Genomic DNA, 12,037 nt, shown 5'->3' with positions numbered 1-12,037 from the left:
CATGTGACCTCAGTGTCTTCTTCTCTTTGGCTATGAGCCACTCGGTCAAAAACGTACTATGGATTTTTTTTTTGTGGGGGTGGGGTGGGGGCTAAGCCAGTAAGGCATACAGTCTGTAGTTGGGTTCACAGGCTAATGCAGATGTTTAACACCCACTCAACCACCCACAGCACAGCATCGACATGAGGTGGGGGGAGGCTGGAATAAAATGTAAATTTCACTGCAGATATACACTTTATGGACCTTTTGTGTTAAGCGTGTTAAAAAAAAAAAAAAAAAGAGGGAGGGAATGTGTGCTGAAGCAATGGCCACTAGGTGGCACCCCATCTCTTCACCAAGACAACCGGCTCCTTATTGATACCTTAAACCTGCAATCACAGAGTTGCTTATAACATAAGGCTGTTTTATTTTTAATATCCAGATATAAAGAACAATATTTTTAGCTTTCCTGCTAATGTAAAAAAAAGTGTGAGCTCCTTATCACTTTCCCCCTCAATCTCAATAAGTCATAATAATGTGTTGTAAAAGCAATGGAGGTTGATGAAGAGGGATTCAAGCGATGAATGCTACAGAGGGCCTATACTACTTTCAAGCAGGGCCCAAGGCAGCAGCTGGAAGCGTAATTACGCCCACTGATTTATACATCATTAAGGCCCCCATATAAGTCACCCCATTTGAAAAGAGCAGTTAAGCTACTTATACTTTTCACCAAAAAAACTGCGTCCGAAATGAATGTATGCCGTTCCTCGGCAAGCATATGGTATATTTCTCACCTATTAATAATTCAGGTTGAATGAGCAAAAATTAGTTGGCTCGGTTACCGCCGCGTTTGTCGCACATTAATTTCACTGACATTTAGTAAATGGGACTATTAGGGTAAAAACAAAGCCGAGTGAATGAGCGCGCTTTGCCGTACTTAGGAAAAAGAGAGGGCCTCATTCTTACACCTGTCATTTTCAAACAAGGCACCATTATGGTTTGCAAGGGGAGAGGATATCACACCTCTCATTGTGCCTTCTGCGGGAAAAAGCACTCGCCTCCAAATTGTTACAGCAAAGACTCGTGATAGGGAGTCCTCGGGTTACGTCGTACGCGACCTACGGCGTTTCACTTTACGGCGCCCGTGCCTCGCCCAGCGCTTTCTTTTTCGTTCACATCCCACAGCAATCACGCCATTTTAAAGTTATTTAAGGTTGTGTTGTCGTTACCTCCAGCGACGGGGATCTATCAAGCCGGTCGACTCGCCGTCGGGTGCGTCACATTTTCGTGTTTAATTTCCATTAGCTGAATATCTGTGCGGAAACACGAAATATCGATTGCGGCATCTTCCTGGTGGCAAAAATATATATATTTTTAAATTACTGTACAAAGTATTTTGATGTAAATATCGACTTTTAACAGTGAAATCCGACTTAAGTCGAATTTCGGGTTACATCGCCAGCGTAGGAACGGAACTCGTCCGTAACTCTCTCTCTCTTCTTTGTGTATATGACGGATAAGGGCTTTTAACCCATGCCAATATTATCTGTGCACTTAAGATAAGCATGTTTTTTTTCCTATTGTTTAATTTTATTCATAGGTTATTAAATAAGAACAACTTATTAGTATATTAACATGATAGCAATAACAGGGAGTAAGACTAGGTAAATTATTGTACTTTTTCTTACTCCTTTAAACATGTAAATTATGATGTTATTAACAAATTATTTTCTTTATTCCTTTAAATTTGTATTTATTTATTTTTATTTGCACTTCAACTCGTATTTTATACTTGTAATGTGTTTACGGTTATATATATATTCAATAAACCAAACCGACTCGACTTGCTTTTCCCCTCTCCACTTTGTCAAATGGCTGCATTTCATTCAGTGATTGAAAACCAAAGAAGCAAGTAATTAGCTTTACTCCCAGCAAGGCCTACACGCTTTACATCGCCCGCTCTTTTATTTGACACAATGACTCCACGCTCATAACGAAGCTTTGATTGAAATCGAATGTAGCCCTCGTTATTTGGGGCGAGCTGTAGGATACAAAAGTGAACAGGTGTTCTTTTAGATGCATCCCGGCCAATACAGCCCTTGACACCTTATACACACAGCCATTTTTGAGATGCACGCGCGCTTTCAGCGTCGACACAGAAGGAGTCGCTCAATGGGACCGGGCACATTGTTGCTTTAACCTTCTGCGCCGGTTATCCCTCTCACAGCGCCGAGCCTTGGCAGCTAACTCTATTGGCTTTTTGTCATGGAGCCTTGGCTTGTGCTGCGGCTGAGGGTGGGGGAGCAGGGTCTTCAAGAATAGGGGAGAAGAAAACAAAACCAAAAAAAAAAAAAGAAGCAAGAAAGGAAATCTCTTTCACATTATATCCCATGTGAAGTGGGAGTGAGCCAAGGGCCAGAAGAGGCCTTATAGTCGCAGCTTTGCCCCCCCCACCCTCGCCTCCAACCCCGCCCGTCCTCTTGGGGTCGTTATGCTTGGCAGATCATTATGGGATGTGAAGAGGAGGCACACGACACGGCACCCTCAAGTTCCGCACGGTGACCCGAGCGCCCGACCCTTTGTTTCTTAAGCAAGGGCTTAACAGTGAGTCAATGACCTGACCTCCCACATCCCCCGGTGCTAAGTAGCCCACGTATTTTGGCAAGGCTAGGCTGCTTGATGCTGATATCGGTTGAAGTGATGCAGCAGTGGACCTCCTGCTTGAAGTAGTGGTTTGAACTTGATGACCTTTGACACCCTAGAGTTATTTATTTCACAGATACCGTGCAAACTTTAAGACAGCATGAAACGGATTCACTATTTGCCTTTCCCTTGTTAGACTTTCACATGAATACATGATAAGCAAACGAGCAAAAGTTAAACACGAGGAATGAAATGATACAGGGATGTGATTTTTCCGCTAATTCGCGGAATTCCGCTTTTTTTTATCTCCCCCCAAAAAAAAAAATCCGATTTTTTTATTTTATTTTATTTTTTTTTTGTAGTAGTAGTTCATTGTATATGCACATGACTCCGACAGATAACATCTTCTGCTATAACAGACATTTGTGGTATGCTCTAATATGAGTTACTTTTCATTTGGTCATGATACAATTATTTGTTCATGAAATTTGAACTCTTCAACATTATTTATGTGTTAACTTAGTAATCACATTAGTTAGATATGATGATATTCTCAGTGATAGTTTTTAAAAGCAAAGGCAGTCCAATGTTTTTGAATGTGACTGATTTTGAGTTGACTAAAACTGCCATTTTATATGGGATAGTTCAATATACATTGAAAATTTATGCTGTTGTTTTGTCTATTTCTTTGTCATGTGAGTGCATTGAAAGTACTTAAAAACACGGGAAACCCATGAGCTCCGGGGCCCCTTGTCCCCCCACCAGGGCACTGCCCTGGACCTAGCTGGGTGCTAGCGGCCCCCAGACCCCCGGCTAAATTTTCAGATAATTTCACTTTGGTCAAATCACATCCCTGAATGATATGATGCTGCATTTGAGAATAGGAAGTCATCCAACATGAATATTTTGAGGATCTAATTCAATAAAAAAAATAACTGAAAACCTCCCAAAACATTATTTACCTTGACTGTGAAGAGATCATTTCACTACAGTAAATTATGTAGAGTAAATTTGACTCTATTTTGAGTGGGACCAAATAGACTCAGTTTTAGAGCAGGCTTCACTTAACAAAAGAGTACAATAAAGAATTGTGGGGGGGGGGGGGTTAACTCAAGGGTTGAGGAACATTTTAGAAGGAAATTGTAAGGTTAGTCAAATTTATGTAAAATGACAACAAAAAAGTCATCATACCCCCTCGAATCAAATCCATAATCCCGGCGAGTCGAATCGAATCGTTCCACTTTCAAATCTAACCGCCCTTAAATGGTTTTGCACCCCACATATAGAAAACCATATCAAACCTAATGTATTTCATTCGTAAGTATGATGACATTTGTATGTATTTAATCATAGCAATACTTGACAACACTCCATTTTTCTTCTCCAGTAATTCTCACTTTTAATCATATATTTAAGATATATAATTATAGCGTTCCACCATTTTAATGGGCTACATTTTGTGATGATCGCAACCCATTTTAGGAACTAGAAGATACTCGGGCCACTCATCTTGGATCAGTTTCAGGAAAACTGTCCAACAAACATAACATACTTAATACACATCAGCAATGTTTCATTCTGTATTTTTCATGTAGACATTTAGAAGAGACGTTTGTGTCAGTTTGACAGTTTATGTGATCTATTTTGTCTTGAACGCGGCCATTAGCGCGCAGGAAGAAACCAGTCAAAGCGAGGTCATATCTTAAATGGTTTGCAGTCATAAATAAGCGAGGCGCTTCTTGCTTGGCGGCTACATTTACAAATCGGGGGCCCGTCTCGGCGGCTCTTCTGCCTCACTATCACTTCCTCCTTTTGCTTGAATGTCACCACTCAGCGGGAGGATTTAATGTTGCTTTTAACCCTCAGCGCCTTATAATTACCTTGACATTTACCCTGCATTCAATCAAGTTTTTAACAGCAGATTTATCGCGGTGACTTTTTTTGCGTCGCACAAAGCAGCGGTGATTATGCGGCTCATCGAGAGCCGTGTTGTTTAATACGCGAGCACGACCGAGTGACACAGGAAAGGACAGAAATACTATTAGATGAAGTATCAGATGACTTGGGATATGAGGAGTGCGGCAGGCTAGTGACTGCCTCTGCCTTCTTTTATTGCCCAGGTTATTATCACAACTGCTGGGGAATTGTCGAGACGGGGAGATAGGAGTGGCAACGATCCATCCGGGACTCGTTCATCACGTCGCGCCCAAAACCCCCGAATAGAAATTACATCTGCATCTGAATTAGTAACATTATTCGCCAATTTGGCTCAGAGTGAACATTGTTCCATTGAAGGTGGAATTAAATTACAGAATGAGTGCGTCTTTAATTTTCAGAATATAAATCAGGGAATATCATTCACCTGCTTGTACCTTAAGGGCAATCACATTATGCTAAGCGACATTTTAATCCCCAGCTTCGCCGAGTGATCTCGCCATGACGTGCAGTCACACACACCAATCATACGTCTTGAAGCAGGAAACATATTTTTTACTCCGAAATTAGATGGCAAAATATGGCCGTCCTTTCCTGCATAAGAGCTCATGCAGGTCATGCAGAATTTTCTGGGGTCAAGGGATCTAATTCCTGTAAAATCAGACCACCATACACTTTTAAAAACGCAAAATAACCCAAAAAGGGACTGACCCAACATTTTGGTTTATTTTTGTAAAACAAAAAGTTGGGTCAAATGAAATAGCCACAAAACAAACCATTTTTGGAGGACCAACACAAAATTGGAGGGTTATTCCTTTGAACAAAAAAGTTTGGTCAAATGAATAACCCAAAGCCCAATATTTTGGGTTGTTTTTTTTTTGTGATCTATTAATTTTGACAACAAAAAATAAAGAAAAAATGTTTACAACCAAATTTTTGTTTTGTTTTGTGTGTTATTCATTTCACACAACTCATTGGTTTTATAAATAACCCAAAACATTGGGTCGGTCCCAATTTAGGTTATTTTTGACCCAACTGTTTTTAAGAGTGTATGCTGTATCAGTCATGTCACTCGGAGCAGTATGCTTCCAAAAGCATTTAGTTGGAATGGTCAAGCTGGATAATTTTCCAGCGTATTCTACAAACATGGTGGACACTGGACAGTCTACCCTACAAATTCCGTATTTTCTCAATTATTTTGAAGTGGATAGATTTGGGCATACCATATCCATAAATGCGGTCTGTGACTGTTTGACTCAACTTAAACTTTAACAATGTTACCTGCGTATTTATCCTTTTACGTCACGTGAACCTTGAGTTTATGATAAAAAAAAAGTAAGTAAAAAGCTTTACCCCAAGTGATCCATGCCGAGACACTCGTACTAATAAAAGAAAGCAGCAGATTTCAAATAAAATTTATGAATTCAAAAAATCACACTTCATTCTTTTCTTTCTTTTGGGTCTCTATGGCGCAGTCTCTTTCAAACTTCGCAGCAGAAGAAAACATCTTTAGCTCTTTTCCAAACAGTAACAATATCGTAAAAACGTGGCTCGGTAGTAATAAACAAGGTAGCAAGTTATAGTTGCACATAACCTGGTCACATTAGAATGAATGGATCGACCTTTTACTGCAGTGGCCCAAAACTCTCTGACTGTTCATCTCATTCTGGCCAGTGCCCAGACCTCATTAAAAATGAATGTGCTCCTTAAACCCCAACACTATCCCTTTTCCATTAGGGAGAGAGATATGAGGGTGATAAACATTATTTGTGATCGGATATGAATCGTGCGAGGATTGGCCGCAATATTGGAAGCCGCATTGGAAAGCGATTGTGCTTGAATTCCCCCATGCAGCCTCCTGCTATATCGCAGCTCTTGTCATTTGTTTCTCATTCATTCTCCGCCATTGTTGTGTGTCATATTGAAAGGCCTATCGCGCTGATCTAGACCAGCCAATTTGGATTTTTGTTATTCCGTCCCACTTGGTTGATTTTAAGCTGATCAGGATATTTGCCTGGCACTCTCTCAGGCATCCTCAATGGCCTTATCTCGCCTTTAATTACAATGCTGGCTTTGTTGCGCTGAAATTCATCTCTTTTTCTGTGTATTTGGCCTCCTTTCTGTCTGCAGGATGAAAGAAAGCTCGTCTTCACTTGATATATACTGTATAGATGTATTTCCATGGAAACAATGAATTGCTGTAACGGGCAATAAAAAGACATGCTTGTGATTCACCCCGGGAGCGCTTCAGTGACAACATCTCAGACTTGTGCATTTAATATGCTATTGATTGATTAGCTTTATGGGACATGGTTAACATGATCATCAATATCGCCCTCAGGAGCGGAGGAAAAGAATAGTGGTTGACATTGATTCTAAATAAGACCAGTATGGAATGTAGGGATATACCGATTATTGGCGCCGATATTCAGCATTTTGGCAAATATCAGCATCGGCCATTTTGAAGAATCATACGGCCGATAATATATCCATTTAAAAAAGTGTTAACTTCAGGGAACTAATTATTTAAAGTAGAAGTCAACCTTAAACATTTCTTGACAATAATATGTTTTATGTGACCTCACTAGTCTGGCAATTTTATAATCAAATTTCTAGTTCCTGATCGCAAAACTGATACTGGTATTGACCACTGTTGCGAGTACTGATAAAATAACGCTGGTACCTGGTATCGGCACTCGCCCATCTCAAGTAAAAAATAAAAATAATAATTGGAGGTGTTGACGTCCCATTAAAATTTTCAGAGACGCTGCTGACACTGGAAACTCTGCACCTTCTGTTTTTGTTTGAAATTAAAAATAAAAGAAAGAAAAATTTTGCACCTCAGATATTTTTGAAATTTTGGAAAATTTTATTTACTGTAGAAAATAATAGGCAGCCATTTACTTACCGGTAAGTTTTTATTTAACTTTTGAAGACATGCTATTTCCACTGGGAGATCCCATAACTTTTTCCATTTCTAAAACAAAGGTGTCTATTCACTAAGATTTTTTTTAACTCCAATATTTTACAAACCCTAAAAGTTGTTCAATAAGCATATGCTTAAAAATTCCCCAAAAATTAAAAGGCGGAGTTTGTATTTGTTCAAATTTTTGGGCCAATATTTTCCCTTTTCGGCTCCAAATATCGGTTATCTGCATCCTTGACTACTAATAATCGGTATCGGTCCTGAAATAACCATATCTGTCTTTCTCCAATGAAAGGATTTACTTTGTGTTATTCCAATGTACCTTTGCTATGACAGTGAGAGCATCTGTGTGTGTGATGTGCAGGCCTTAAGCCCATCTCCATAAATGGAATGGCGGTACAAATAGATGCCTGTCTTTTTACGCTCCTGGTGGTTGAAGCTACATTAGCCAGGCTGTTTGACCCCAGCGTTGTAGTCAGCGTGCCCATCTTACTTCTCCTGCAGGTTCAGAAAAGGATGATAATGGTCGCCCTCGGACACAGGGCAGGAGCTGTGATGGGCTGCGGCTCAGGTACGTTATTAATATTAATATGTATAAAAGCCGTCTGGCCGGCACTGAATCCACAGACTCAAATGCACATCCTGCACAATCGTGGACGCGCACGTATACACAAAAACAAGTAAAAGGCCCATTATGGATGTAACTGCAAAGCGTTTTGCCGATGGACCGATTCCCAAGGTCAGTTTGAAACATTTGCCAGCAGGAAACCTACACAGAGTGGCGCTTGCTCACGCCGTTTGGGGGGAAAACACACATTATGTAAATGCTTCTCCTTTTGGCGCTAGAAACAATGGACTAATGGCGATCATGTCAGCCAAAGCTAATGGTTGCATTGTCTGTCGGCTCATATGTATGCACGGTTGGCGTCTGTGCAGGTGGAAGTTGGGTCTTCTTTGCCAAGTAAAACTCCATGAAGGACTAGACAAATTGGAAAGCGTAGTGAATGCGCCATGATCGAACACAGTCCATTCCCCGATGACATTCAAACAAAACAAAAATCGAGTTGGTAAAACTGCAACATAAAACTTTTGACTGTGTGGGGTTTTTTAAAGCATAATGTAACACCTAGTTAACTTTTTTTTTGCTGATAAACTGTATAAACTGGTGTCTACAATTTACAAGTGCTGTCTACATGTCCTGGTCATTATTTTTTACATTTTAGTACATGTTTGTTTAAAGCTTGGATTTGGGGCAAAAAACGTGTGTTTGGTGCTATCAAATGTTTATTTATTTTCCTGATGAAAGAAAAGACTCTAATCTTTCTTTTGGTAGGTTCCATGTTTTTATAGCAATAGAACACAATATTCTGTGGGCCTTGCAATATCAGTCATAATCCAGGAGCGAAGGGGGTTGCTTCGATGAAAATGGCTAGGAGTGAATGAGTTAATCTGATAACGTCATTATTTCTCATGTACAAGGAATACCTTTAAAAACACATTTTTCCACTTGCTGTCCACTGAAGATGACATCACGTGTGCTGGTGATGTCAACTTCAGTCGACAGCAGGTGGGATTTTTTTTTTTAAAGGTATTAATTGTTCATGAAAAATAAAGAGGTTATCACATTAATTATAGACAAAATATTTTATTCTTACCGCTAAAAAAAATGGCTCAGGGAGTCAAGTATCCCTTTAATAGTTTTATAGTAAAGACCGTGAAGTGTTTTTTCTTATAAAATCTTTACTGTAAGTTTGACTTTACTACTTTTACTGGCATGACTTTACCGTTGTCTTGGGTTTGCGATCGACTATGATGCATTCTGAATTACAAATGACATTGTGACTGTAGTACTGAGCAACTCAGCCAGAAATGCAAGCCACTGTGGGTTAATTTGCTAATGAAAAAAACAACGAGACTGCAATCTGGATTTCTTGGTTATGGGAAAGACGACTTCAGAGGTTTCTCTGTGCTTTCTTGCTTGTCACCGATTCAACCAAAGTGAGCAGATGATGCCATTTCTACATTTTGCAAATCGGCCATGACGATGAAACGCAAGGGCAGCGGGGAAATAAAGCTGATTTGCTTCGGAAATGCACCCAGCCACGTGTGTCGTCAAGTGAAAAGGCAGCTCTCAATGTCAACAGGCAAATCTAGATGTCAGCTTCCAGGTTTCCTGCGCTTTTCCACATACGACAGATGGACTGGAACTGGTGGAAAGGAAAATTGAAATGGCATTCTTCACGGCATTTGTCAGAAGAAACTGGGGAATGGTGTAATGTCCATCAAATGTAACTGAAGTACTTTTTGAAATGAATACATACCCTTGAGTTTTCCCTATACAAGGCGGATTACCAACAAGTATCCATCCAATAGATCGAGCATTGAATTTGACCTCTAGCGGCATGATCCTGATGGTCATTGAGGATTTCTTACCATCAGCATGGGATCTTTGACTTGGTCCGTAAAGCTGTGCAATAAGGCCATGTGCGAGTGAAGAGAGAGCCCGAGCATGTTTTTATTGGAGGAAATGAAATCAGGGATCCCCCGGGGCTTCTCCCATTAGGATACTTGACATTATCACTCCTGTCAAACAAAGATGCAACAAGGCCTGTAATTACTCTTACAAGATTATACACCCCTGAAATGGTATCACTGGATAAGAATTACGTAGTAGAACGGCACTCATTAGAGCACAGACCGAACAACATTAGCCCGTTTGTTTGATTGGAAAAAAGTGATTCCTGGATTGGTATTATTTCTTAAAGGGGAAGTCAACCATAAACATTTGTTGACAAGAATATGTTATATCTGATTTCACTTGGATTAATATTACATTTGTGGAACATGAGTTATGAAGCAAAATCCAGCCGTTTTTACCTATCTCAGGGGGCGGCCGTTTTGCCACTTGCTGTCGACTGAAGATGACATCATAGTTGCTCAGCAGGCAACGACCAATCACAGCTCACCTGTTTTCTGAAGATGGGCTGTGATTGCTTGTTACCTGAGCAACTGTGATGTCATTTTCACTCGATAGCAAGTGGCAAAATGGCCGCCTTCTGATATGGATTAAAAACAGCTAGATTTTACTGCTTAACTCATATTCCACTAACACAATATTAACTAGAATACCATATTTAGACTATAGAACATATTCTTGTCAAGAATTTTTTTGGGGGGGGAGAGTCGACATCCCCTTTAAATTTTACCTCTAAACCAAAGAAAACTCTCTAGAGCAAGGGGGGTTACGTTCGCACCGCTCATATTTCACCATCAGCCCGACTTGCCAGACAATGTCAGCGCAGGTGACAAATGGCCCGGCTCATGATTGAAATCTGACAAAATAACACTGTGTTTTATAATAGCGTCCCCAAGCAGAAATATGGCAGCTGCAAACTAAACAGTGCTTCATCACCTCCGTGCCAGTCCCAGCGGTTCTCCATTAAGGGCCAGATCATTGCGCGGTGCCTCCCCCCCATCCCGTCTGACCGCTCAAGTGACAGCCTCGGCGTGCAGCGCCGACATTGAAAAATATTTGCAGTGACAAGGCCACAAATCACACGCCGACAAGTTTTAAAACTCAATATTCGCTCAATGTGCATCTGCTATATTCTCGTTAAAAGTGTAATGTAGCAGTCTCACCCCTCCGCGTGCTTTTATTATTACGGTATTGACAGCGACTATAATAAAGTCGTGCTGGTTTGATGCCAGGGACGAGATGAAGAGAATAGCGGGCTGGTGAGATAGTCGCCGTAACAAAAGTGCTCCATTTTCATGACAGAACTTCATCTGGGCGCCATGGGCAGCCTGTGGCTCTGGCAATCAGCCCACCTGCCCGCGCCGGGATGCTTGTCCACGCGTCAAATGCAATATCGGCCCATCCAAATCCTTGCTTAACCCCATTTCAAACACTCACTCTGCATATTACAGCTCATCGGAATACAATCAGCACCTCTAGACCTCCGCCGCCGGGCCACTGGTCGCGCTAATATCGCTCCGGTTTGAAGCCTCGTCGAGCATGTAGGCCCTAGCGCACGACGAAGTGTGCTTTGGGCTCATTGTTAACATAAGGCCAAATCTGTAATATAGCACGGACAATTAAGTGCACAATTTTTGTATAAATGCAAAATCCCTCACTGTGAATTATTTAATTCCCCCGCCACGGTTCATTTAATAGAGCCGGGGCGGTTTGAGTCGCACAAAACTAATTTGATTCTGCCCCTTGATTTAATTAGATTTTATGATGTATGGTATTGCTAATTTGGTGGCTCACCATGCCTTGTCGCCGCCTGTCCCTCGCGCTGGCGGTGTGCTGTCACAGCCCCATTTTTAACAGTATTGAAAAATTCAAGCTTTATTATTGCCTCCTCACTCATTTTCTCCCATCAGCGGGGAAAGTAATGAGCTTTTAGTCCTCCCTTGTGCTCGTCTCTCTCTCTCGCTCTCTCTCTCTGTCGCGTCTAAAGCTTTTTCTTGTGTTTTATTTCAGTCTTTTGAAAACAATAAGGCTTTTAGATATGGGCTTCCATGAATGCCAAAAATATGTCGTTGTGCCTA

General features: G+C 40.9%; 1 protein-coding gene across 7 annotated transcripts in view; it reads left to right on the top strand.

Annotated features, from left to right (window-relative positions):
- LOC144061641 (uncharacterized) overlaps positions 1-12,037 on the top strand; it is a 71,776-nt gene that overhangs the window by 19,309 nt on the left and 40,430 nt on the right. For 2 of the 7 annotated variants that reach the window (XM_077582253.1, XM_077582254.1), the window contains exon 4: positions 7,988-8,054. The exons of 4 other annotated variants lie outside the window; for them this stretch is intronic. In XM_077582253.1, coding sequence (XP_077438379.1) covers positions 7,988-8,054 — 67 coding nt within the window. Of the gene's footprint in view, positions 1-7,987; positions 8,055-8,419; positions 8,752-12,037 lie in introns of those variants that run through there. One more of the 7 variants, XM_077582255.1, reaches the window with a different exon arrangement.

Source organism: Vanacampus margaritifer, chromosome 12 (assembly GCF_051991255.1).
Source record: "Vanacampus margaritifer isolate UIUO_Vmar chromosome 12, RoL_Vmar_1.0, whole genome shotgun sequence".
NCBI classification, from domain to species: Eukaryota; Metazoa; Chordata; class Actinopteri; order Syngnathiformes; family Syngnathidae; genus Vanacampus; species Vanacampus margaritifer.
Note: the sequence above shows the minus strand (reverse complement) of the source record. Positions and strands in the feature narration are given on the sequence as shown.